Below are 27,975 nucleotides of genomic sequence, written 5' to 3' on the forward strand. Positions count from 1 at the left end.
CACCCTCGGCCAGCCACCAGGCGAGCGCTGCCTCGCAGCCCAGCCCCCGGCAGCCGCCAGGCCCCTCGGGCCCCCGGCTGATGCCCACGCAGCCCTCCCGCCGCAGGTAAGCGCTCCGTGCCGCTCTGCTGCATCCCGCAGCCATGGAGAGCGCTGCGGGTGGAGCACAGCATCCTGATCCCTGCATCGCGGCTCCGCTCCGGCCGGGGGGACGCTCAGGGGTCCCGCTGGGCTCCGCAGGGACGGGGACAGCAGCCGGGGGTGGTTTGGGCATTCCGGGCCCGGCCGGGGAGGAGAGGAGAGGAGCGGGGGTGGAGTTGGCGGCGGTGGCACTTGTGGCAGCGCTGCGCGGCCGAGGTTGGGGCGGCTGTCAGCAGAAATGTCTCTTACGGGGGGGGAAAAAAAATAATCGGGAATATTTCGGTTCTCAGCGATTGTCGCGACGTTTTTCCCGGCGCGTTCCGGCCCGAGGCACTTCGGGAGTGCGCTGGGGGGAGTCGGGCATCTCCAACGTGCTGGGGGGCTCCGCAGGGGGTTCTGCTGCCCGAAACTACCTCAGCACCCCCAGAAGGAGCCGGCAGAGCCCTGAGCAGCCCCAGAGGCTCCGCTCCAGGGAGGGAGCAGCGGGAGCGCCCTGGTGTCCCAGTTCACCTTCCTGAGGGCAGATCCCAGGGGAGGGTGGGATTTGGGGGTGCTCCGGGGGGATTTGTGTGGCTGGAGCTGTGCCAGGGGCACTCGGGGCTGTGCAAAGCCGCGGATCCATCCCCCCCTGGGCATGGGGGGCACCCCACAACCAGGGCACCCCTCTGTTCCCATTCCCAGAGGGATGAAAGCTGGGGGGGCTTCCTGAGGCTCCTTCTCGCGTTTTCAAACTCCCCGAGCGCCCTCCCCACCCCACCCACGCTGACCCCAAAACTGCCCCGGGCTGGCCCCGAGTCCCACCAGCCCCCAGCGTTTTCCCCGCGGCCGGATCGGGAGGGATTCCCGGGAGATCGCTTCTCTCCCGGGAAACACCGGTTGCTGTGAGGATGGGAGGCAGCAGCCTCTGCATCCCCGAGCTGCGAGAAATCCCGAGGCTTTCCCAGAGCCCGAGCTCGGCCCTGCTCCTCCCAGACAGATCCAGGAGGAATTCTGAGGGCGCAAAGCTGGAGCACGGGGTCGCGCAGGAGATTTAGGATCCAGAAATGAACCTCTCCAGGCCGGGTATTTGGGGTTTAGCACAGCGACACAACCCCAAAAACCTCTTGTTTTGCTCAGCAGCGGATCCCAAACTTTCCAGAAATAACCGAGCTTTCCAAGGGGTGGCTCAGAATTCCCAAAAAACTCCAGAAAACGGGAGATGGGAGGGTCCTGTCCAGCCCAGCTGCACTTGGGCTCAGGTAGAGTGAGACAAAGGGTTCCCAACGCTCCTCTCCATCCCCTGCCTAATTCCCACAAAACTGAGCGGCCACTTTTACCCCTTTGGAATATTCGCAGAGGATTTGATGGTCTGGGTTAGGATTTTCTCCGCGGATTTACCACAAATAAACCATAAAGGGCAGAAAACCCAAACCGTGCCTTAAGGATTTCCCACAGCACACGGAAATCCACCCCATGGAAAAAAAACGGGAATCCACGTGGAGCTGAGCCCGCGTTAAAGCTGTTCAAGGTGCGCTGGGAATTCCCAAAATCCAAATTATCCATGGAATACTTGAGGAGAGGCTGAGCCCTGCCGGGGTTTCTCTCGCCGTGTCGCTGTCGCCGGCGGTGCCACCACCCCCAGGGGGTGAGGGGGGCAGCGCCGGGCACGGCGCCAGCCCGCGCGGTCACCGGGAGCCCCTGGCACCTCCGGGGGTCTCCCGGGAGCCGCTCCCGGCTCAGCCGCATTCCCGGGATCGGGGCTGGCTCCCGGAGCCCGCACGGACAGCGGGATGGGGACCCAGGGAATTTGGGATGGGGACCCAGGGAATTTGGGATGGGGTCTCAGGTAGATAGGGGTGGGTTTTCAGGGAGATTGGGATGGGATTTTCAGGGAATTTGGGACGGGATCCCAGGGAGACCGGGATGGGGTCTCAGGCAGTTTTGAATGAGTTTTCCAGGGAGATTGGGATGGGATTTCCAGGGAGTTTGGGATGGCGATCTCAGGGAGATTGGGATAGGATTTTCAGGGAGATTGGGGTGCGATTTTCAGGGAGATTGGGTTGGATTTTCAGGTAGATTGGGTGGGGTTTTCAAGGAACTCTGGATGGGGTTTTCAGGAAGTTTGGGTTGGGATTTACAGGGAGTTTGGGATGGGGATTTCCACGTCTCTCACGGGTTTGCTCAGCATGTCTCTCCAGCTGCACAAAATCCCTTTCCCTGAACACAAAATGTTTCATTTTCCATGACAAACACCCCTGGTCCCACTGCAAAATCCAGGATCCCACCGGGATGATCCAAGGGAGGCACAAAGGACATTCCCATCCGGAGCCGGCTGTGACTCCCAACCCCAGCCCTGCCCAGCAGCCCTGACCCTAAATCAGGACATTTATTATTTACTGAACAGCCCAGAGAGCCATAAAACCCAGGGGGGACCAGGAAAATCTGTTTAGCTGATGGAGGCTGGGATCGTGTTTGGAGCCCAAACCCCAAACCCAAGGGCGGCAGAGAAGGTTGGACACGGGTCTGGAGCATCCCAAGGAGCAAAACAAACCCGGCACCACCGCAGGAGCGGCTGCAGCTTCCCCTGAGGGGCGATTTCACCCCCAGCGCCCCCTCCCCAGTATGACCAGTACAAGCACCCAGCGGTGCACTGGGAGGGCTGAGGAGCTGCGGGAAGATCCCTGGAACCAGGCAGGGATGCCCAAAACCCACAACCTCGGGAAAGTTCTTGCTGTTGGATCAGGGCTTCCCTTTCCAACCCCTTTCTCCAGGAGGTTTCCTGAGCTCCCCGCTTGTTGTTCCAGACTCCCGGGAGCGCTTCCAGCGGCGGGGAGAGGCTGGAGCAGGTGGGAGCTATTTATACCTGAGCCTCGGCAAAGCAGCGCCGCTCTGACGCCACCGGCAGCGCGGGCGGAGCCCGGGATAGTCCCGGCTTTAGGCTGAGCTTCCCGGAGCTGATCCAGGCCTGGAGAGGGCAGTGGGAAGCGGGAATGGGGAGTTTACTCTGGGGAGGGGAGCTCAGCTCCGTCCTCGCTGCCTGAAATCCCACCCGGCCCAGCGCCTCTTCCCGGGCGATCCCGCAGAAGCAGCCGGGATTTCCCGGGAAAAAGACACATTTCCCGGGAAAAAAGGCACATTTCCCGGGGAAAAGGAACATTTCCCGGGAAAAGAAAGGGAACATTTCCCGGGAAGAGAAAGGGAACATTTCCCGACAGGGGCTGACAGCAGTGGAACGTGCCTGTGGGAATATCTGTGACTTTAACAGGCGCTAACCAGGATTTGGGGCCGATGTCGCCTCCCGAATTCCCGCTGGAATCACCCCTGGGTGATTTCCAGACTCCCAGCCTCATCCCGGCTGCTTGGGCTGAGCTTTGCTTTGGAACTGGAGTGTGGAGGGCGAGTTTAGAGCGGCAGCCTGACTTAACTGCAGGCCCGTGCCCAGCCTGGGGGGAATTCCCATCCCGAGCCAAAATTCCCCCATCCCTGGGGGCTGGAGATCCATGGAAAAGTCTCCCGGCTCTTCCCACTGGTCCCCTTGGCTTTGTCACCTGTCCCAAGGCTTTGGCTCAGGGCTGAGACACCTGGGGGTCCCGAGGGGGTGGCCCAAGCCCAGAACCTCCAGGAGCTCCAGCTCCAAACCCCTGGGAATTTTCCGAGGGATATTTGCATAGCTCAGGTTGGAAGAGGAGAGAGATGGGAATGGGTTTGTTTGAGGAGGTAAAAGATAATAAAAATAAAATAAAATAAAATTATAAAATAATAATAATAATAATGATAATAATAATAATAATACTACTACTACTAATAATAATAATAATAATTTTAAAAGGGGAACCAGCTCACTGCAAAGCTCAGATGCAAAATTCACTCTGCCCAGAGCAGGACACTCCCACTCATAATAAAAGACCCTTCTTTTTTTTTCACAATTCGATTTTCCCCCAAGCCCACCCCGCCCACTCCCCTTTCCATGTCCCCACCAAAGGCACCTCCCAGCTTTGTCTCCCACACAAAGGGAGAGTTTGGATCGGAAGGAAACTCCCCTCAAGCCCCGGGGGCAGGGCGGAGATGTGGACAATTACTGGGGAAAAGCATTCCCAGGAGCAGGGTCTGTTTGGGGTGACAGAATTTTGGAGCCTTCCTTGCTCAGGATGGGTTTGGAGTGACCCAGAATTCCTGCAGGACCTGGAGCCACCAACAGATCCGAGCCCAAAAAAGCTCTGGGAAGGGCTGATCCAGAGTTTTCCTCTCGATCCTTCCCTGATTTCCAGGACAAACCCGTGACAATGAACCCGCTTGTCCCTCCCCAGCCACGCTGTGCAGGGACGGACACGATGTCCCCAACCTTGGGAAGGTTCTGAGAGTCAGAATCCAGGGAACATCACACGCCTGCCCTTTCCAGCTTTAGCCACGATCCCGAATAAAAGAGGCACAGGAGGAATTCCGGTCTGGCTGCCCTCCGGAGCCATCCTTCCCTGGGGAACGCTGCGGCAGAAGGAGCTGCCCCACTTAATCCCAAACGCTCCTCTGGTGCTGAGTGCAGGAGATGGAATTACACTGATTTATCCCGGTAATGGATAGCGCCGGACGCGGCATCTCCTGCCAAAATCCACCCCTGACCTCCCCAAAATCCCGCTGGAATCGTCCTCCAGAGGATGCAGCTCCGCAGTCAGAGCTGGGGGTGCTGTTCCAGGCTGTTCCTCCTCTCCCAGCCCCTCTCCAAGTCTCCCCGAGCTCCCTGACTCTGCCTCCCCCATCACGGATCGCTCCCAGCTCCCGGCTCTGGAGGGAAGGGGTCATGTGGAGCTCTCCATCCCGCTCCTGGAGGGAAGGGATCATGTGGAGCTCTCCATCCCACTCCCAGAGAAGGGATCGTGTGGAGCTCTCCATCCCGCTCCCAGGGAAGGGATCATGTGGAGCTCACATCCTGCTCCTGGAGGGAAGGGATCATGTGGAGATCTCCATCCCGCTCCTGCAGGAATCATGTGGAGCTCTCCATCCCGCTCCCAGGGAAGGGATCATGTGGAGCTCTCCATCCCGCTCCCAGGGAAGGGATCATGTGGAGCTCTCCATCCCGCTCCTGCAGGGATCATGTGGAGCTCACATCCCGCTCCCGGAGGTATCGGTGACAGCCTCCATTAGCGGCGGTGACAGATCCCCTCCCAGGACACCAGCAGGCTCTCGGGTGGCTGTCAAAATACCCCGGGAACAGGGAAAAACTGATCCCTGTGGCCCTTCCCTAATTGGGGATGAGAGCAGCGCTCAATATCCAGGGCAGAGTGTTCCCGAGCTTTGGAGGAGCTGGGGGGTCAGATCCGGGATCAGGAGCTGGGGGTCAGATCAGGATCAGGAGCTGGGGGTCAGATCCAGGATCAGGAGCTGGGGGTCAGATCCAGAATCAGGAGCTGGGGATCAGATCCAGGATCAGGAGCACAGGGTCAGATCCAGGATCAGGAGCTGGGGATCAGATCCAGGATCAGGAGCTCAGGGTCAGATCCAGAACCAGGAGCTCAGGGTCAGATCCAGGACCAGGAGCTGGGGGTCGGATCCAGGATCAGGAGCTCAGGGTTGGATCCTGGATCCACAGCACGGGATCAGATCCAGGATCAGGAGGTTGGATCCTGGATCAGAACTGGGGGTCCGACCCAGGATCCAGGACCAGGAGCTAGGAGTCAGATAAATCCAGGGAATGTCAGAGAAATTCCCTGGATTTCGGGGCCCCCACCCCCAGGAGGGAGGACGGGCCCAACCCCAACCTCCTCCCGCTGCCTCCTCCTTATGGAAGGGATTTCAGCTGACAGGGAGTGGGCTTAGATGGGATATTGGGAGGAATTCCTGGCTGTGAGGGTGGCGAGGGGCTGGGATGGAATTCCCAGAGAAGCTGTGGCTGCTCCATCCCTGGAGGTGTCCAAGGCCAGGTTGGAGCCACCTGGGACAGTGAAAGATGTCCCTGCCCATGGCATGGGGTGGGATGGGATTTAAGGTCCCTTCCCACTCAAACCAGTCCAGAATTCCACGAAAGATAACAAAATCCAGTTTTCCCCCTCTCTTTCCTGTTTGTTTTCCAAGTGTGAGGGGGAGAGGGAACAAAGACAGCAGAGCTGCAGCCGGAGCCTCCCCGGGCAGCTCCCGGGGCTCAGCAGAGGATTCAGGCTTGGAAAACCGGGCTGGAAGCGCCGGAGCAAAAACTCCCCGAGTTTAATTTGCAGCCGCTGGTGCAGGAACAGCTCCGCCGCTCCCGCCTCTCCCAAGCCCCGGAGCAAGGGAACTGCGGAGATTTGGAAAAGTCAACTCATTAATTAGCGCAGGGCTGGCATCTCCTGCAACCCCACAGCGCGCCCGGCTCAAAGCTGCCCCTTGTCCCCAGGGCGGAGGGACAGGCCAGGGGAACAAAGGGACAGTGTTGGCCGCGGGGCCGTGGGCTCGGGACGCTGTTTGGGGCAGGATTCTCGGTGACATCAAGTGACTCCATGTGACCGAGCCACTCCAGGGCTGCTGGAACGAGCGGCTTCTGCGTGGGAGCGCCTCCCGCCCCGCTGCGCTCCGTCCCCGAATTCCCTGTCCCTGCCCCAGCTCGTGCCGCTCCCACCTGGAGCTGCCTCCTCCCTCCCTGCCCGGCCAGGCGGGAGAACGGAGATCCAGCTTTATTTTGGGGCCTGCCAGGGAACACAATCCCAACAGGGCTGAGGGCGGCTGTCCCCTCTCTGTCCCCTACTGCTGTCCACTTTGTCCCCTCCTGTCAGTTCCCCCTCTATCCCTTCCTGCCTGTCCCCTCTGTCTTCTCTCTGTCCCATTTGTCCCCTCTGTCCCTCTCTATCCTCTCCTGCCTGTCCCCTTTGTCCCCTCCTGCCAGTCCCCTCTGTCTTCTCTCTGTCCCCTTTGTCCCCTCTCTGTCCCCTGCCTGTGTCCCCTGCCTGGCTCTCGGGGCTGGGCTCTGCTCCAGGCACTGGGATCCATCCCTCGGACCCAGACAAGACAAACGCCCAGGATTCTGGGCTGGATTTTGGGCTGGATTTTTGGCTGGATTTTTGGGATGGATTTAGGGATGGATTTTGGGCTGAATTTTTGGGATGAATTTTTGGGATGGATTTTTGGGATCAATTTTGGGATGGATTTTGGGGATGCATTTAGGGATGAATTTTGGGATGGATTTTGGGCTGGATTTGGGGCTAGATTTTGGGATGGATTTAGTGCTGTATTTGGGAATGGATTTTGAGATGGATTTTGGGATGGATTTAGGGCTGGATTTGGGAATGGATTTTGGGCTGGGTTTTGGGTTGGATTTTGGGATAGATTAAGGGATGGATTTTGGGGTGGATTTGGGGATGGATTTAGGGCTGGATTTTGGGACGCTGGCAGCAAACCCTTCTCTCCTGCCGAGGACACAAAGAGCCCGGCTGGTTTCCGCAGCCCGGAGGCGCCGGGAGGAGCCCAGGCTGGGCTCTGCTGTTTGCTCAGGTGCTGCTGGTAATGAGGGGGGGTTGGGAAGGGGCAGAGCATCCCAGGGGACGGGCTAATCCCTGCTCCGAGCCGGGGCCGGGACAGATGGGCAGGGACAGGAGTGGAAGCAGCACCAGCTGGAGCAGGGGGATGAGCAGCAGGAGCGGCCCGGGAGCTCTTGGCAGCATCTCCAGCTCCTGGCCGGGGTGTTGTGGGGAGGGCAGCGGGAAATGAGACCCTGCCGGGCCGGGGGAGCTCTCCGTGCTCCGGTTCCAAAGGGTTTGTTAACAAAGAGGGAGAAAGCAGCCCAAAATCCCTGCTGGAGCTCCGTGGGAAGCGGTGCCGGGGGTGGGGCTGCTCCCGCAGAGGGCTCGGGGCTGCACAAAGAGCTCAGGTTTGGTTGGGGCTTGATTTTCGGGAATCTTTTGGGATCACAGGAGGCTGTGGAAGAGACTGGAAAGGTCATCAGGAAATGCCCTGGCACTAAAAGAGTTTCAATTAAAGATTCCTTTGTCACAGAATCCCCAAATCCTGGAGTGATTTGGGTTGGGAGGGACCTTAAAGCCCAGCCAGTGTCACCCCTGCCATGGGCAGGGACACCTTCCACTATCCCAGGCTGCTCCAAACCCTGTCCAACCTGGCCTGGGACAATTCCAGGGATGGAGAATCCTGTTCCAGGGCATCCCCACCCTCCCCAGCCAAGAATTCCCTCCTGATATCTTCATTATTTCCACAAAAACCCAAATTATTCCTCCCTTCTCACTCCCCACCAACGTCCCCTGTGCTTCTGCCTTGGTGTTTTCCATCAGAAACGCTTGGAAAGGAGAGTTTATGGAGGAGGGGGGAAGAATGGGAAATAGCAAAGGAGGAGGGACAACAATTCTGCTCCCTGATTGTCCCCTCCCATGGGGACAAAAAGAGCTCCTTCAGCAGCTCCCGCTCCTCCGGGCACGGCTGGAATTCTGCCCTGGAGTGACTCTCACTTGGGCTGGTGGCCAGCGGGGAGGCACAGCTGGAATCTGGAGCCTCTGGAACAGCAGCTCCATGGAATATCTGGGGCTGGAAGGGCCCTGCTGAGCCCAGAGCCTCTGGAATTGTATCCGCATGGAATGTCTGGGGCTGGAAGGGCTCTGCTGACCCCACAGCCTCTGGAGCCTCTGGAACAGCAGCCCCATGGAATTGCTGGGGCTGGAAGGGCTCTGCTGACCCCACAGCCTCTGGAGCCTCTGGAACAGCAGCCCCATGGAATTTCTGGGGCTGGAAGGGCTCTGCTGACCCCACAGCCTCTGGAGCCTCTGGAATTGTATCCGCATGGAATGTCTGGGGCTGGAAGGGCCCTGCTGACCCCAGACTCTGGGATTGTATCCCCATGGAATGTCTGGGGCTGGAAGGGCTCTGCTGACCCCACAGCCTCTGGAGCCTCTGGAATTGTTTCCGCATGGCATGTCTGGGGCTGGAAGGGTCCTGCTGGCCCCAGAGACTCTGGAATTGTATCCCCATGGAATGTCTGGGGCAGGAAAGGCCCCGCTGGCCCCAGAGACTCTGGAATTGTATCCCCATGGAATGTCTGGGGCAGGAAAGGCCCCGCTGACCCCAGACTCTGGAATTGTATCCCCATGGAATGTCTGGGGCAGGAAGGGCCCTGCTGAGCCCAGAGCCTCTGGAATTGAATCCCCATGGAATGTTTGGGGCAGGAAGGGATCTGCTGAGCCCAGAGCCTCTGGAATTGTATCCCCATGGAATGTCTGGGGCAGGAAGGGCCCCGCTGACCCCGCTGTGTGTCCCCCCCAGGGCCGCTGTCCCCACGCGCCCATAGAGGCTCCGCAGGACCCGGCGCAGGATGGGAGGCACCGCTGGATTCATCCACGCTTCCCTGGCCGTCGGCACCTTCCTGGGTAAGAGATTCCCGTGGGAGCGGCGGGATGGGCTGGCGGAGGCGGGACCTCCCCCGGGATTCGCCAGGAATCTCCTGCCCGTGGGATGCGGCGCCGCCGATTCCCAAATCCCCGCGTGGTTTGGGAGGGGCTGTTCCGTGTCTGTGCTATTCCCAATATCCCTCTGGGCCAGGAATGGTTGACACGATTCCCAATTTCTAATTCCAGATTTAGGGAGGTGCAGGAGGAATTTCCTCCTGCCAGTGGGATTCATTCCACTCCCCGTCCTGCTTCTTCCAGGGATTCCTTGCTGGCCGCACCCTGAAAAGATCCCCCTGCTCCTGAGGGAGCATTTCTGGATGCCAGGGAGGATTTCTGGACCTCAGGGAGAAATTCCAGATCTCAGGGACGTTTCTGGGTTTCAGGGATGATTTCCAGACCTCAAGGACCATTTCTGGATCTCAGGGAGAATTTCCAGACCTCAGGGAGAAATTCCAGATCTCAGGGACATTTTTGGATCTCAAGGACCATTTCTGGATTTTGGGGATGATTTCTGGATTTTGGGGGAACATTTCCAGACCTCAGGGCCTATCCCTGGATCTCAAGGACCATTTCTGGATTTTGGGGATGTTTTCTGGATTTTGGGGGAACATTTCCAGACCTCAGGGCCCATCCCTGTATCTCAAGGACCATTTCTGGATTTTGGGGACGATTTCTGGATTTTGGGGACGATTTCTGGATTTTGGGGACCATTTCCAGACCTCAGGGCCCATCCCTGGCTCTCGGGGAGGCTCAGGCTGCTCCCTGCAGGTCCCTTTTCCGCAGGGAGACATTTCCTCTCCAGCAGAGACTGGCTAATGTCCTCCAGCCAATCCATCACCGCGGGCAGAGCCTGCTGGCCCATCCTCATAAATATCTAATTACCTTTTAATGTTCTCTGCATCCCCGAGGAGGCCCAGGCAGGGGAGCTGCCCTGGATCCAGAGGCAATTATCCCGCTTGGAAATCGGCCTGACCCCGGAGCGGCCACGGAGTCGGACTTGGGGTCCCCCATCAACCACCCGAGTTCAGGCAAACCCCCAAAAATCACACCCTGGGAAGCCTGGGAGGGGGATTTTCACTGAGCTTTGGCTGGTGGTGCCATGGAGATCTGAGGGCAGATGGGACAGGGGAAATCCTGGGAATACCAGGAGGGATCGGGACAAAAGGGTGGAAGCGATGGATGAGGCTCAGGGAAATGTTGTGGAGTGGGAAAAGAGCCAAAACCTCCAGGCCTGGAGGGAGATTTAAATATTTAAAGCTTCTGAAGTGCACAGAGACCACTCTGAAATCCCAAACTTTCCCCGGCCTTTGTTCAGTTGGGAAAACCTCTGGAAAATCTGGGAATCCAAGCCCTGAGCCTTTGTTCCTCAGAAAGCTGCTCGTTAAAAACAACCCAAAATAAAGCCTCGGTTCCTCAGAGAGCTGATCCTCAAAAAAGCCCAAATCCAGTTGGATTTTGGGCATAAAACTCCTGTAAAACCAATTTATTGCCCAGCTTCCCCCTGTGATCCAGGAGCTCCAGGGCTGTGCTGTGGATATCCTCAGAAAAAGGAATCCAGCTTGGAAAATGTTCCACCGAGGAAATTCATCATTTCCTGGGCTCAGCACAAAGTGCAGCCTCCTGCACACCTGGGCTTTCCAGGTCTGGCTCTCAGCAAATTCCTAAAAATATCCTAAAAATAATATCCCAAAAGGGAGGCTTTGGAGTCACCTCCCTGCAGCTGCTTCTCCAAATCTTCATTTTCAGGTGTTCTGCTTTCACCTGTTTCTCACGATTTTGGTGTTAATTATCATTTTCACTGATACTGAAGGTTATTCCAGAGGCATGGTGGGGTTTTTCCCGTTGTTCCAGCTCTCCCACCTGGATGGAACACAGAAAATTCCCAGCAGGTCACTCCTCTCCTTTGAAATTCGGCTTAAAAACCTTTATTTTGTGCCTGTCTTCTCCCCTTTTCCAAATTCCACAGCTCCAGGACAGATCCTGCATTGGCAACATTAAAAAACTGGGAATTCTGGGGTGGCAGAATGGGCCCGGATCAGCCTCAGAACTTCTGGGATTTATCAGTTCTTATTTTTAACCTTATCCCCACCTCGTAACGGTTTAATTACTGCCTTAATCAACCCCTGATATGTTTAATGAGCGAAATCCAAGCGTTTCACCCTCAGCACCTTGGAATTGTGGATTAAAATTCACCTAAACCCCTGGCATAGATTCCAAGTGGGAAAATCGATGCCTGGCACTGGCAGCCATAACCTTGGCAGGGACAAAGGGACAGCAGAGGAGAGCGAGGGGACACGGGCTCCAGGTGGGATCAGGAGGGAGGATGAGCCTGATTTGGCTTGATTGGAATAAAAAATCCCACGGGAAAGGGCAGGGATGGGAGTGGTACCAACAGATATTTTATTTGTTAAATAAATAGAAATTATTTACCTTATGCTCCCTAATTAATCTCAAAATTAAAGCTGTTCGGCCTGGATCCTGTCACCGCCATCTATCAGAGCACAATTAACTCATCTATCAGCACTCAATTAATTCTTTCTCATTAATTCCCCATTAACTCATTATTGTTTCCCTGCCTGGTCAGCAGAGTTTATTCCAGCCGGGACTCCCTCAGCACTGACCCAAACGGGAGATGATTTCCAGCTTTTCCTTTAGGAATGAAACCATCCTAGATGGAAAACAGCGCTGGCTGGGAGGGAAAACAACCCCAAACCCGCTGCTTTTCCTTAATTCCAAAGAATCCCAGCTCGGTGCCTCTCCCTGCGTGGCTCCAGGGACCATCCCGCGAGCACATCCAAATGGGAGAGAATTTCCAGCTTTTACTTTAGGAACGGATCTGTCCTAGATGGAAAACATCAGCGGCTGGGAGGGAAAACAACCCCAAACCCGCTGCTTTTCCTTAATTCCAAAGAATCCCAGCTCGGTGCCTCTCCCTGCGTGGCTCCAGGGACCATCCCGCGAGCACATCCTTGCAGAGCCAGGATAATTGCCTGGAGCAGGGACACGGGGAGCAGCTGCTGCCAGCCCGGAGCCAATTACCAGAGCCCCTTCCCATCCCTTCCCATCCCATCCCATCCCAGCCTCCTCCCGGAGCAGCCGGAATGCGAGGCGAACCCTGGGAGCTGCAGGTCAAGGGCTGCTCCCACTGATCCCAGCCCGTTCCCGGCTGGAAGCGACTCTTCCATAAAACATCCCGCTCCCGGGAATGGCTTCATTTAGGAGTGGCCCCGCTGAGCAGGGGGGGCAAGGAGACAGATTGGCGTTGGCACAGCGGGTTGGAGACGCTCATTAATTCAATTACAGAGCAGGGAAGGATCCCGGAGCCGGGCAAGCAGCTCGGAGCTTATCAGTGCTGGTGGCTCCTTCCCTGATAAGGGCCAGGCATCTCCAGGGGGACAGGGACAGCGAGGACAGACGTGCTGGCAATTATCCCACCGGCTGTTCCTGCGAGAAAGAGATTTCCAGGCGGGCTCCGCCTGGCTCTGGCTCACAGTGTCCTTCCAGGAAGCACCCTGGGCTGCGGGAGCTGTCCCAGCCCAGGCAGGGCTGGAACGGGATGAGCTTGAAGGTTTTTCCCACCCAAACACATCTGGGGGTCTGGAATTGCCCTGTGTGGGAGGGGATCTGCTGGGATTTGGAATTCTGAGACAGGAAGGCAGCTGGCACTTCCCAGTGGCACATTGTCCCCAAAGGGTGGCCCAGGCCTGGTGTGGATCAAAGGTGGGGCCTTTGTCCCTCTTGCTCCTCCCCGTTCTCAAAACCAGAATCAATTCTGAGTCTGAACACCCCAAAAGCAGCTTCAGGCTCATCCCAGCCACAGAACAGAATGGTGTGCACTGGTGTGCACTGGTGTGCACTGGTTTGCACTGGTGTGCACTGGTTTGTACTGGTGTGTACCGGTTTGCACTGGTTTGCTCTGGTTTCCACACCAGCAACCAACTGGTTTGAGGTGTCAGGAGCCAGTGGAGCTGCAGGGACAGAGGGGACCCACAGGTGTGTCCAGAGCCGTGAAGATCCTTGTTCTCCCCTCTCCTCCCTCACCCTGCAGAGGATTTCGGAAGAACAAACCAGGCAAAGTCTGTGCAGGCAGAGGAGGAACCTCAGGGACAAGGGGACATTCCCAGCTCCAGCTGTGGTGTTCCAGGAGCTCCCTACTCCTTGCTCCAGGTGTTCCCAGGGATGCTGGTCCCTCTGGAAGGGCGGGAATGGTGCGGGATGCTCGGTGGGAGTGCCAGGTTGTGTCCCCACAGCCAGGCCCGGGCTGCGCTGACAGATGGGGTGCGGTCGTCACTTTGCTCCTTCTCTCCTCCTCGCTGCTGGGGACACCCTACAAAACTGAAAAGGAGGATTTTTTTAGGAGAAGCCAAGCGGAGCTGAGCAGGTTTTCCCCTCTCCCACAGTTTGGTGCCAAGCCCAGAGCGGCATGAGGAGCTACGGGCCGGTGTTCGAGGAGCAGCCCTCCCACACCCTCTTCCCTGAGGGCTCGGCGGAGGAAAAGGTCACCCTGGCCTGCCGAGCACGGGCCAATCCTCCCGCCACCTACAGGTGAGCCCGGGGCTCCCTCTGCACCTGGAACGGGACAGAAACATCCGGAATTCTGCTTTCTCCCCTCCGCTTCTATGCATGGAAAATTATTGAGTTGGGAATGAGATTCCTTGTCCTGTGAGGAGCTGAGGGACCTGGGAAGGGTTTGGAGAGTCCTGAGGGAGCTGGGAATGGTTTGGAGAGGCCTGAGGGAGCTGGGAAGGGCTTGGAGAGTCCTGAGGGAGCTGGGAAGGTTTTGGAATATCTTGAGGGAGCTGGGAAGGGGCTCAGCCTGGAGAAAAGGAGGCTCAGGGGGAATGTCTGGCTCTGCACAACTCCCAAAGGAGGGCACAGCCGGGGGAGATTTGGGATCTTGTCCCAGGGAACAGGGACAGGAGGAGAGGCAACGGCCTCAGGCTGGGCTGGGGAGGCTCAGGTTGGACATCAGCAGGAATTCCTCCTGGAAAGGGCTGGAAGGGGCTGCCCAGGGAGTGCCCATCCCTGGAGGTGTCACCTGGAGGTGGCACTGAGTGCTCAGGGTGGGGATCGGGCACAGCCTGAACTCGATGATCCCACAGGGATTTTCCAGCCTCAACAATCCCACAGTTCTGAGATGTTCCACCCCTCCCAGGGCACAGCTCAGATCCAAATCCACCTCCAGCTGGAAATCCACCAGGCCCAGCCCCATGAGCGTGGCCGTGGGGATTTATCCCTGTCCCTGCCCCGTTTCTCCCGGCAGGTGGAAGATGAACGGCACAGAGCTGAAGATGGAGCCGGATTCCCGCTACAGGCTGGTGGCCGGGGATTTGGTGATCAGCAACCCCGTGAAAGCCAAGGATTCCGGCTCCTACCAGTGCGTGGCATCCAATTCCAGGGGCACCGTGGTGAGCAGGGAGGCCTCGCTCCGCTTTGGCTGTAAGTCTGGCACCGCCAGGTAAATTAAACACAACCCCAGCTAGGCTGGGCTTAAACTGAGCCTGCCTGGGAAAAGGCTGGAGAGAATCTATCCAGCACATCATCCCATGGAGAAATCTCCTGGCACTTCCGTAGAAATTTGGAGAATTTGGAGATTTATGGAGAAAGCCAGTGATATTTTTGGATCTCCCTTTGCACAAACCCACCGAGGAGGGGCAGAGAAAGCGCAGAGGTTCCTCCAGCTGTATTCTCCTGTCCAGGTTTCACTCTGCCTGTTCAGTTTTGCAGGAATTCTCGGCGGAAGAGCGGGACCCCGTGAAGATCACCGAGGGCTGGGGGGTGATGTTCACCTGCAGCCCCCCGCCCCACTACCCAGGTAAGGGGGACACAGCAGAGCACGGGGTTCCCAAATTTTCTGGGAATTTCTTGGAAGGAAATTTGGGATTCATTCAGAGTTTGTAATGCAGCAGAGCAGAAGTGGGACTTGGTGTGTCCATGCAAGGGCCAATTCCAGCTGGGAATCCCATTGGGTCCATCCCATCCAGGAAGACACTACAACCAGCACAGCTGATTCTTTTTTCCTCCCCTGGAAAGACCAATTCCAGGCTGGAATCCCACTGGGTCCATCCCACCTGGGAGGACAAACCTGTCCAGTTTATCCCCTTCCTTTTCCCCCCAGGTTTATCCTACCGGTGGCTCCTGAATGAGTTCCCCAATTTCATCCCGGCCGACGGGAGACGTTTCATCTCCCAGACCACGGGCAACCTTTACATTGCCAAGACCGAGGCCTCGGACCTGGGCAACTACTCCTGCTTTGCCACGAGCCACATCGACTTCATCACCAAGAGTGTCTTCAGCAAGTTCTCCCGTCTCAGCCTGGCTGCAGAGGGTCAGTGCTCTTGGATTGTCCCAAAAATGCCATTTCTAATGGGAAAAACCTGAATTAACAAACTCTCACAAAGCATGTGGGCTCCACAGTGCCCAAATCACCCTCCAGCATCTCTTAAGAGGCTGAAAAATATGGAGTGGCTGGGATGGGAGGGGAGCAGCTTTCTCTCCAAGATTCCCAGTTTCCAGTCCATCCATGGGGTTTCTCTATTTTTAAAGGATAATTCTGGTACAGGGAAAAGGGAATTAAACAGGAGGAAGGCCTGGATGGACACGGACTGGAGCAACCTGGGACAGTGCAAAGTGGCCTTGTTCATGGCCCGGGTGGGACTGGATGGGCTTTAAGGACCTTCCAACCCAAACCATTCCAGGATTCTGGGATTCTTGGGAATTGTGGAGCCCTGAAATGTTACAAAAGAGATTTTTAGAGATTTCAGCACGAGCTGTCTGAAAAAGAAAATGAAACCTCTGTCCCCTCACCCAAACGGGTTGGGAAGTCACCTCATGGGTCCCTCTGCCCTTTGAGACCCCCCGGGTGGCAATTCGGTGTCACCCAGGTCCCCTGAGCGGTGTTTTCCCTGTGGCAGATGCCAGGCAATTCCCACCCAGCATCAAGGCCAGGTTCCCTGCGGACACCTACGCTCTGGCCGGGCAGGTGGTGACCCTGGAGTGCTTCGCCTTTGGAAAGTGAGTGCAGCTCCATGTGGATCGGGATTAGGATCGGGATGGGGATCGGGATTGGGAGGGAACAGCAGGACTTCCACACCTCCAATGGAAGTCCAGAGATGTAGGGAAATGGGAAAAGGGAGGACCTGGCCAAAGCCAAGGCCCTGTGGGACAGGACCGGGGTGGCTACGTGGGGACTGAGCTCAGCCCGGATTCACCGGATTGGCTTTTCCACAGCCCCGTGCCCCGGATCAAGTGGAGGAAGCTGGATGGGCCGCAGTCCTCCAAGTGGATCGGGAGTGAGCCCCTGCTGCAGATCCAGCACGCTGGATTTGAGGACGAGGGGACGTACGAGTGTGAGGCGGAAAATGCCAAAGGGAGGGACACCCACCAGGGCCGCATCATCATCCACGGTAACGCATCCAAACTCGTCCCTTATCCAAGGGGACAGACCAAACTCATCCCTTATCCAAGGGGACACATCCAAAAATGTGTCCTTCATCCAAGGAACACAATAAACACGTGTCTTTCATCCAAGGAACACAAACACGCATCCTTCACCCAAGAAACACATCTAAACACGTGTTCTTCACCCAGAGAACACATTTTAACTTCCTAGAGGACACCAAGGTTCCCCTGGCAATGGTCTGAGTCTTTGGGACTAAAACCTGCCCCTCTAATCCTGCCTTTTACCAGACCTAATGAAAGGTGTTGCAAAGCCCCAAGACCTGCAGGGATCACGGAAACCTTTCCTTGGTGGGCACATTTGGGCTGTGGCAAGGAGAGAGAGAGTGAGCTCTTAACAGGCTCTAAAATCATCACAGCGAACTTCAGGGAACCAGGGAAGGAAGGGGAGTGACAAAAATCAAACTTGGCTCACGCTCAAGATCCTCTCCAAACCTGGAGGATCTTCCACAGGGGTAACACTCTGAGCTGTTGAGCAGATCTAGTCAAGTTAAAAAACCTAACCTGGTTACCTCATCCTGATTCCCATTTTTCCTGAAGTTCAGGAATGGCCCAAAGCTGAGAGAGGGAAGGTTTAGAGGAGATACAGGAAGAAATTCTTTGCTGTCAGAGCAGTGAGGCCCTGGCACAGGATGGATGGGGATGGTGGCACAGGGGCTGTGGCTTCCCCATCCCTGGAAGTGTTCCAGGCCAGGCTGCATGGGACTTGGAGCAACCTGGGATGGTGAAAGGTGTTCCTGCCCATGGCAGGGGGTGGCACTGGGGGATCTTGAAGCTCCTTTCCACCCCAAACCATTCCATGATTTGATGGTTCAGGAATGGCTGAATTTACTCTCAAGAAGAGAAACCAATTCCTCAGCCCTGGATTCTGCCCTGGTCTTGCACAGCCAGAGCTCAGCAGGACCCAGCCATGCCTCTCACTGCACAAAAGGCCAGGGCTGCTCCCGTGGCAGATCCCGCTGTGCCAACGACTGTGCCGGCAGCCCTGGCACAGGGACATCCTTCTGCCAGCCTGGCACCGCCACCTCTCAGCTGAGCCCCTTGGCTCTGCCCTCTCTCTCTTGTCCCCTGCAGCCCAGCCCGAGTGGCTGGACGTGATCTCGGACACGGAGGCCGACATCGGGTCCGACCTGCGCTGGAGCTGCGTGGCCTCGGGCAAGCCCAGGCCCACGGTGCGGTGGCTGCGGGATGGGCAGCCCCTGATGTCCCAGGTACCCCCCCGAGCCAGCTCTGATCCCACTCCTCCAACCCCAGCCCCTCCTGCCTCGCTCCTGCATCCCCGCCCTGGTTCTCACGCCGCATCCCTCCTCCATGTGCCCCCATCGGGCTGCGAAGCGATGGCACCATCCCCAAATCCCCTCTCCTGGCGCTGCCATCCCAGCCATTGCTTCGTGCAGCTGCAGGGACTCACAGCTGGCCAGCAGGGAGGACAAACAGCGCCTCGTGCCTGTCCTGGTGTCACCTGCACGCCGCTGCTCAGGTGTCTCGGCAAACAGAGCATGGCGGCCTGGGGGAGTGACCGCACAGACATAAAAACAATTCCTGTGTTTTCACCCATGGAAAACCAGGCCACCCCGAAGAGTCTGTGACGAAACTCAACCCTGACCCAGCCGAGGACTGAGTTCCATTTTTATTTTTTTGTTTTTTCTCATCTAATGGGTTCATCCTCTTGTTTGCACAGAACCGCATCGAAGTGAGCGGTGGAGAGCTGAGATTTTCCAAGCTAGTCCTGGAGGACTCTGGCATGTATCAGTGTGTGGCTGAGAACAAGCATGGCACAGTTTATGCAAGTGCTGAATTAACAGTGCAAGGTAATTCCTCCTTTCCCAGAGCTCTGGGTTCCAGTGGGACACTGAAAAAATCTCTTCCTAATATCCTGATGTGATCCTGACGTTGTGATGTCGCAGTGAGATAAGAGCAGCAAAAACTGTCTTGCTCACCACTGAAATGGTTGCTGGTTCAACAAGACACTGTGCAAGTCTTGAAATTCTAACTCCTGTGTAAATTCTGTGTGAAAGCAGACAAAAAAATCCGTTTAGCCACAGGAAGTGGACAGGACACCCAGCAGCAGCACTACAACCTCTCTTCCACTACAAATTCCCTTTTTTGGAGGAAAGAGGTCCAAAAAACAAAAAAATCAGTCCTCCATTCCACCTGGTTTGATGGATGGTGACTGGAGCTGAACTGCTGCCAAACTGGTTCCACGTTAGTCCAAAAGTTCATCTCCTTGTGGAGATGCCAAAGATAAATTAAAGGCCCTGAGCACCAACTGCTCAACATTAACACACCGAGGCCAACAGGTAAATCCCGATTCCATCTGCAATTCCAGGAGGAGTTTCAGGCAAGCTGGATGTCTGCGTTGGTCAGGATATTGAAGAGATTATCCTCAACATGTTCCAAAGCAGCTGTTGTTGTGTCTCTCAAAGACCTTGCACTTGTTAGGGTCATTCCCATCGCTCCGTCCCACTTGTGTGCCACATAATTCCTGCCTGGCAGGCATCAGGATCCACCCAGCAGCCGAGGAATTCCTCCCTTATCCCGCTCTCCAGACTCTGCCTCGCTTCTCTTACCAAGCCATCCAACAACAATATAATTCCCACTCGCACGGCGCTGAAATTCCCCCCAGGGCAGCGTTTCTAATCGTGCCTTAATCCTCTCTTTCTATCCCTGTAGCCTTAGCTCCAGATTTTAGACTAAGCCCGGTGAAGCGGCTGATCCCGGCAGCCCGGAGTGGGAAGGTCATCATCCCGTGCCAACCACGAGCAGCACCAAAAGCCACCGTGCTCTGGACCAAAGGGACAGAACTCCTGGTCAACAGCAGCAGGTAGCAGCACAGAGTCAGCTTCCACCTAGAAAACGTGGCTAAAATATATATATTTTTTTTTTTACCAGAAGACTGCACTCGATGATCCAAATGTGCTGCTGCATCCCTGAATTTTCTTAGTCCTCTGATTTCTTCTTTAGCAAACTCCTACACAATATTTTCTGCCTGATTTTGTCCCCGGTTTCTCCAAAATCAGTGGAAATTCCCAAATGTCCAGCAGACATTTTAACATTCCTTTGTGTGGCTCCTTCTCCTTTGCAGGGTGATGATTACGGCGGACGGGACCTTGATCCTGCAGAACATCAGCAAATCCGATGAGGGAAAATACACCTGCTTTGCTGAGAACTTCATGGGCAAAGCCAACAGCACTGGAATCCTCTCTGTCCGAGGTAGGGATGTTCATTTGGAGTCAATCAAGCAAGAAACGACTGAGTGATGTGATGTTTCTCCTCTCCTTACACTCCCAAAAACCAGAATAATCAGGGAATCAAAGTGATTTCAGGTGGAGCAGCAAAACTTGTGCCTGACCCACCCTTGAGCAAAACGTTTCCATTTCCTAATCCTTCCTCTTCCTCCCATGAAGCTCCAGTTGTTGGAGCGGGATGAGTTGGAAGGGATGGTTTGGATACTGGGATGGGGTCATCCACTGCTATTGACCCTTCCTGCTCATTCCCTGCAGATGCCACCAAGATCACGCTGGCACCATCGAGCGCCGACATCAACGTGGGCGAGAACCTCACCCTGCAGTGCCACGCATCCCACGACCCCACCATGGACCTCACCTTCACCTGGTCCCTGGATGATTTCCCCATCGACTTTGACAAGTCCGAGGGCCACTACCGGCGAGCCAGCGCAGTGAGTCCATAAGGAATTCCAGACCATCCAAAAGAATGGAAAATTAATTCCACACTCGTTGTTTGCGTGTTTGTGCCCACCAAAGCTGCTCCGTCACTTTGCCCAGAGCGGCTGTGAATTCCACATGCCTGGAAGTGTCCAAGGCCAGGCTGGAAGGGGCTTGGAGCAGCCTGGGTCAGTGGAAGGTGTCCCTGGCCATGGCTGGCATGGAGTGGGATGGGCTTTAAGATCCTTCCCAATTCAAACCATTCCATGATTCCATGATCACTCGCCTCCTAAATTGGAGGAGAAAGGGAAAGACCTGTGGATAAAGGCAGGCAGAGATCACCCAGTGATGACTCAATGATCAATCAATGACAACTCATTGATCACTCAATAACCACTTAATGATCACTCAATGATCTCTCATTGATCATTCATTGGTCACTCAATGTTCATTCATTGATCACTCAACCATCACGAAATGATCACTCAGTGATTGTCCAGTGTTCACTCACTGATCACTCATCGATCACTCTTTGATCACCATCCCAAGCCAAACAGCCTCAGCCTTGGCCAGCTCTGGATCCATCCTGGATCCATCCAGCTCCATACCTCTGGGGGAATCTTTTCCCATCTCCCTCCTCTCCACCTCCACCACCACCTTTGACCCACCCAAAGCCAACCCACACTGAATTCTGGCCTGTGACCAGTCACCTTCTGATGCTGTCCCCACCGCGTTCTCCCGTTGCCCTGCAGAAGGAGGCCATCGGGGACCTGAGCATCTCCAACGCGCAGCTGCGGCACTCGGGGCGTTACACCTGCACGGCCCAGACCGTGGTGGACAGCGCGTCCGAGTCAGCCACGCTCACCGTCAGAGGTAATTCCCTGTGGGAACGTTCCCTGCTCCTGGCAAACCCAGAGCAATGACATGGCCCGTGCCATCAGCTGCTCTGTAACAACCTCACACCCAGTAATTCCGTGATATGGCCCAGCGGGTTTTATTTTCACCTAAAGCTTAGATTTGGTCATCTTGGAGGTCTTTTCCAACCTTTCCAACCAGGCTGAGGAGCTTTTCCAGAGGCTAAAGCTGGCAGTGAGGCTTCCCAACTTCCAGAAAAGAAATTATCACACTAAATTGACCTGAGCATCTCCAACGCGCAGCTGCGGCACTCGGGGCGTTACACCTGCACGGCCCAGACCGTGGTGGACAGCGCGTCCGAGTCAGCCACGCTCACCGTCAGAGGTAATTCCCTGTGGGAACGTTCCTTGCTCCTGGCAAACCCAGAGCAATGACATGGCCCGTGCCATCAGCTGCTCTGTAACAACCTCACACCCAGTAATTCCGTGATATGGCCCAGCGGGTTTTATTTTCACCTAAAGCTTAGATTTGGTCATCTTGGAGGTCTTTTCCAACCTTTCCAACCAGGCTGAGGAGCTTTTCCAGAGGCTAAAGCTGGAAGTGAGGCTTCCCAACTTCCAGAAAAGAAAGGCCCAGTGTGAATTTAGGACTTGCACAATGCACAGAGTGATAAACCTCCAGATCCTCCACGTCAGTGACACATTTCCCATCCCCCCAGGACCTCCAGGCCCACCCGGGGGGGTGGTGGTGAGGGACATCGGTGACACCAGCGTCCAGCTGAGCTGGAGCCGTGGCTTCGACAACCACAGCCCCATCGCCAGGTACCTCATCGAGGCCCGGACCCTCCTGTCCAGCCAATGGAAGCAGATGCGCACCAGTGAGTGTCCCCACGGTGGCACCGGTGACACACCGAGGCCACCGGCCACCGGCCAGTCCTGGTTCCTTGCTGCTCCTCGCTCTATTCCTTCCTCTCTGGTGTTATTGGATTTTACAGATCCCGTAAACATCGAGGGCAACGCGGAGACAGCGCAGGTGGTGAACCTCATCCCGTGGATGGATTATGAGTTCCGGGTCTTGGCCAGCAACATCCTGGGAATTGGGGAGCCCAGTCTGCCCTCCAGCAAAATCCGCACCAAGGAAGCAGGTGGGTGTGGAGCAAAGTTCACGTCCCTGTCCTTGCCCGGGATGGTGCCAAGGGATGAATCATCTCCTGGAGAGCTCCCAGAGCTGAGGCCACCACAGGATTTTCCACCTTATTGCCCATTTCTCTGTCAAAGATGAGCAGGGTTAGAGCTGCACTTGCCAGCACTACATCCAGCTGGGAATGTTCATTCCACGTCCAGCTGCTCGGACAGAAATGATGGGACAACAGCAGGAGAAGTGCACCCAATCCACCAAATGCAAACCAGCCTCTTCCTAAGAAAACTCCCCTCCACATCCCCACTTTTGAGCTCCACCTTTGTCCCCTCAGGCACCAAATCCTTGTCCCTAAATAATCTGGTCAGGCACAAGCTAGAATTCCACAGAGCCCAGTCCTTTCCTGGGAGCTGTCCCATCTGGTGCCATCAGTGTCACGCTGTGTTTGTGCTCCTTTCCATCGCTCCCACCTCCTTAACCCAAACTCTGCTTTTTTTTGGGGACCACACAGCACCAACGGTGGCACCATCTGGGCTTGGCGGCGGCGGAGGGGCTCCCAACGAGCTCATCATCACCTGGACGGTGAGTTGGGAACAGGGAAGTCACCAAAGGGTGAAAATCAATGCTGCCATCCCAGTCTGGACACGGGCTTGAGCCAAGGGCTGGTTTGGACAGCGCACATTTCCTTTGGGAAATCAGCGCCACCATCCCAGTTTGGATGAGCCAAATCCCAGTTTGGAAGAAACAAGGCTCTCTCTCTCTTCCCAGCCGACGCTGCGGGACTACCAGAACGGGGATGGCTTTGGGTACATCGTGTCCTTCCGGAGGAAGGGCAGCCAGGCCTGGCTGAGGGCGCGGGTGCCGCACGCGGAGTCGCTGCAGTTCGTGTACCGCAACGAGAGCATCGCGCCCTACACCCCCTTCGAGGTGAAGATCAAGGCCTACAACAGGAAAGGGGAGGGCCCCGAGAGCCTCACGGCCATCGTGTACTCGGCTGAGGAAGGTAAAGAGCAGCAGGAGAGCTGGGAATGTTCACCTGCAGAGGAAAAGGCTCCAAGAATAGCTCAGAGCCTCTCCCAGGGCATGAGGGGGCTCCAGGAGAGCTGGAGAGGGATCTGGGACAAGGGATGGAGGGACAGGACACAGGGAATGGCTTCTCACTGCCAGAGGGCAGGGACAGATGGGAGTTTGGGAAGGGATTGTCCCCTGGGAGGGTGGGGAGCTAGGATGGAATTCTCAGAGAAGCTGTGGCTGCCCCTGGATCCCTGGGAGTGTCCAAGGCAAGGTCGGAAGGGGCTTGGAGCAGCCTAGGACAGTGGAAGGTGTCCCTGCCATAGCAGGGGTGGCACTGGATGAACCTTAAGGTCCCTTCCACCCAAACCATTCCATGACTGCAGACTCAGAATTCCCTGTTTTGTCCAACCCACTGCCTTTCCTCAGCCAGACCTGTGTCCGACCGGGAGCTCGGACGTTCCTTTGGCTCCTCTACTCCTCCAAACCCTCAGTGAGGATTCCCTAAGCCCAGCCCTGACTGCCCCACAGCCTTGGGGAGACACAGATCCCAGAGCTCACAGCTGTGGCCCTGCTTGTCCCCCTAAGTCCCTAAATCCCTTCTCCTTGCTCCGTAACACAGCACCAGCTGTCTGCCAGGGAACGATGCCGCGGGAAAACCTTTTGTTCCCGACGGGCCCAAAGTCAGGAAAAGGATTTTATTCCTGTCTTTCAGAACCCAAGGCGGCTCCTTACAGGGTCATTGCCAAGTCTGTCCTGTCCTCGGAGATGGATGTGTCCTGGGAGCCCGTGGAGCAGGGAGAAATGACCGGAGTGCTTCTGGGATACGAGGTAGGAGATTCCAATGGGAATGGGAGACCCTGAGAGCCCAGCAAGGAAAATTCCCCTGGGTTATGTGAGGTGAAAGGAAATAGCATTTTGATTCCAGAGGTGGGGGATAATTCTCACATCACGTGGTTCTGATGGGGCTGGCATTGCTTGCTCAGGAGAGATTAAAGGGAATCATCCCATTTTTCCTGCCTGCCTTTCCCAGCAGGCTGTGGCCTCATTCCTGGTCACACACAAAGCAAAATACACAGAAACAAACACCCAAAGGCCCTTCAGGGTGGGCTGACTCGGGATTTATCCTGTCCTTTTCCACGCAGATCCGGTACTGGAAGGACGGGGACAAGGAGGAGGCGGCTGACAGAGTGAGGACAGCGGGGCTGGTGACATCGGCTCATGTCACCGGCCTGAACCCCAACACCGACTACCACGTGTCAGTGCGAGCCTACAACCGGGCAGGGACCGGCCCCCCCAGCCCTGCCACCAACGTCACCACCACGAGACCTCGTGAGTGAGCCCTGACCCCTCCACTTTCCACAGGATCCGCCAAAATCACCCAAACTTTGATCTTGGTGCTCTTGTTTGGTGTCCCCCTGAACGCCCCACAGTGGTGACACCTCAGGGGATGGCTGGGACCAGCACAGCCTTCTCCTCCCTCCCTGATTTACCCAATCCCTGTCTGGTTTTGCATCCCTCAGCACCAAAAAGGCCACCTGGGAACATCTCCTGGACTTTTTCCGGCTCCACAGTCAGCATCAAGTGGGACCCCGTGGTGGCCAAGGCAGACGAGTCGGTGGTGACGGGGTACAAGGTACGGCCAGCGAGGCTGGGCTTCTCCTGGAGGTGATCCAAGGAAACCACAGGGAACGGGAGCTCAGCATTCCCTCCTCCCACAGATGCTCTACAGGCAGGATTCCCACTCGGCCCCCACCCTGTACCTGGCCAGCAAGAGCCAGATCGACATCCCCATCCCTGAGGATTTCACTCACGCCTTCGTCCAGATCCGGGTGACCGGGCCCGGCGGGGACGGGACCCCGGCAGAAGTTCACATCCTCCGGAACAGCGGTACCTGTGCTCCTCCAGCCACGCCCACCCCTCTGACCACACCCCTTCAACTGACCACACCCTCCAATGTGCCACTCCAGCCACGCCCACCCCACTGACCACACCCACTCCTCTGACCACACCCTCCAATGTGCCACTCCGGCCACACCCACCCCACTGACCACACCCACTCCTCTGACCACACCCTTCAATGTGCCCCTCCAGCCACACCCACTCCCCTGACCACACCCACTCCTCTGACCACACCCACCAATATGTGCTGACCACACCCATCCATGTGCTCATCTGATCACACCCATTCCTCTGACCACACCCACTTCTCTGACCACACCCACCAATGTGCACTGACCACACTCATCCATGTGATTCCCTGACCACACCCACTCCTCTGGCCACACCCATTTCCTGTGCTCCCTGACCACACCCTCTCCATGCCCAAATTCCCCTTTCCAAGGTTCTCCAAGGCCCCGGAGCTCCCAGGACACCTCCTGTCCTTCCCTTCCCAGCAGGAAGGACTCAGCCACGCCCCTCCCATCCTGGCCACTGCACGATCCCAATAAATTGTGTTTTAAAATCCCACTCTCCCTTCCAGGGCCACGGGAGAACATCTGCAGTGTTTTAGGTTGAGACTCCAGAATTGGTCATTTCTGGAATTGCTCCTTTCTGGAATTGTTTTTTCCTGGAATCAGCCTTTGGTTCCCTTGTGCTGTTCACTCATAGGAATTCCTGGCTCTTCTCCTTCTCCCCACTCCTCTCCCCAAACTCAGTCCAGCCTGACCCAGCTTTAGGATTTGCAGCCTTGGCACCCCACAACACCCAACTTCCCAAGAGTTACGAGCCAAAAACCATTTCAGTTTTCCACTATGAGTGAAACCCCAGCTCTGTGGGGCCGCAGCTCCATCAAATTCCTTAAATCCAGGGACCAATTCCCAGTGCCCGCCCCCAAATTCCCATTCCCAGCACTCCCAGGAATTTTACCAGCGCCAAACACACAAAAACCCCCACAAAACCTCCCTCAATTCCCCGTGGTGTCCGCGCCACCCCACATCCCCATCCCTATTCCCTGTTTTTCCAGGGACGAGCATGATGGTGGAGGACTCGGGGATGAGGCCAGCGCCACACGCGGTGGCCATCGCCACCCACTCCCTGCTGATGGTGGCCCTGATCAGCTCCCTGGAGCTCTGACCGCGGCTCCTCCCGATCCCATGGGAACAACGCAAATCCCACTTCGGGGCAGCACCGCCGGGAGAGGATTGGAGCGCGTGGTTGGAAGGGAGGAAGGAGTTAAAAACAGCTCTTTTTTTTGTTTGTTTGTTTTGTTTTTTGGTTTGGAGGAACAAAAGCTTTCGTACAAGACATGGGTCTTTAACCGATTAAATGTTTTTTAAGGAAAACGAAGAAAATGAAGAATACTCCAGGAATTCTGCAGCCAGCTGCCCCCGCCCTCACTGTATCCATAGGTTTTCTGCCTTATCGAAGCCATGTATGAGATAACCAGACTGCTAAATTTGACTTTTTTTTAAACTCTGTACAGTGAATTCCGTGGGGGGACGGGGACTGAGGAGTTCAGGGACCAGCATGTTCCACACCCATCCCACCACAGCCAGCTCGGAGCATTTGTGGGACGGGATTGATCCTTTCTCCCACAAAAAACAGCCAAACCCTGCAGGAACCAGCCCAAGGAAACAAACCCACGGGAAGGTGGAGCTCTGCCCCAGCCTGAAAAGCTTTTTTTACTACTCTGGTGTTCACTTGCAGCCCCAGCCTGGTGCTTGTCTCAGCTGTGAGGTGCAAATTCCGTGTTTTCCCATATCCCATGTGCTTTTGGGGTGGATTTGTCACCCTGTTTGCCTCTTTGGGAGAAGGGGATCTTTTCCCAGAATCCCCAATTTGGGCAGCTCTGCCAAAAAATGGAGGTGTCAAAAAATCCAGTTTCAGAGGGGCTTAAAGAAGAAATTAAAAAAAAAAAAAGATAAAATTAAAACAGGAATGGGAGACTCCAGGAAGCCACCACTGGGACAACAAGGAAAATTTGTACTCGGATTCATCTTTCTGCACTGAGAATTCACCCAGCCAAAATTCCAGGCTCAGATTGGGACTGCAAAGGCTGAGACCCAGCCAGGAAGCAGCTCTGGATTCCAGCTCCGACGGCTGCCGGACATCCCAAGGAAGCTCTGGGACACTGAGGAGCCCCCTCCATTCCAGAGGCTGGGAAAAGCAGGAATGCTGAGCTGAGCAGCCACAGGACTGGTTGGGAATCGATGTTGCCTGTTGAAATCTCTGTCTCCCAGTAAAGCAGTTGACCAAAGTAAACGAGAATTGGTTGGTGTTGCTGCTGGTTCCATCCCAAGGGGGGTTTTCGGGATTTTCCCCGGCTGTGATTTCTCAATCCCAGAGAAAACCGTGCCAGACTGGGCAATCCCAACCCTGGAATTTTCTGGCTGGGCCCTGGTGTGCAGTTTTCCCTTTAAATGCCAATTCCTTGC

At 56.0% G+C, this 27,975-nt stretch overlaps 1 protein-coding gene across 1 annotated transcript; it reads left to right on the forward strand.

The window, feature by feature from the left end:
• Positions 1-4: 4 nt before the first annotated feature.
• On the forward strand, positions 5-27,797 carry CNTN2 (contactin 2). The gene is made up of 23 exons (XM_041422636.1): positions 5-106; positions 9,349-9,452; positions 13,874-14,018; positions 14,737-14,912; positions 15,193-15,288; positions 15,592-15,801; positions 16,388-16,487; positions 16,704-16,879; positions 18,006-18,142; positions 18,613-18,742; positions 19,605-19,755; positions 20,017-20,144; positions 20,435-20,610; positions 21,349-21,469; positions 22,170-22,328; positions 22,446-22,595; positions 23,100-23,170; positions 23,357-23,591; positions 24,315-24,430; positions 24,745-24,931; positions 25,123-25,235; positions 25,321-25,489; positions 26,565-27,797. Exons 2-23 carry the CDS (start codon positions 9,398-9,400, stop codon positions 26,672-26,674), a joined length of 3,111 nt encoding a protein of 1,036 aa, XP_041278570.1. The 5' UTR covers positions 5-106; positions 9,349-9,397; the 3' UTR covers positions 26,675-27,797.
• The last annotated feature ends 178 nt before the right edge of the window (positions 27,798-27,975 follow it).

Source organism: Onychostruthus taczanowskii, unplaced genomic scaffold (genome assembly GCF_017590055.1).
Source record: "Onychostruthus taczanowskii isolate IOZ18803 unplaced genomic scaffold, ASM1759005v1 scaffold74, whole genome shotgun sequence".
NCBI lineage: Eukaryota > Metazoa > Chordata > Aves > Passeriformes > Passeridae > Onychostruthus > Onychostruthus taczanowskii.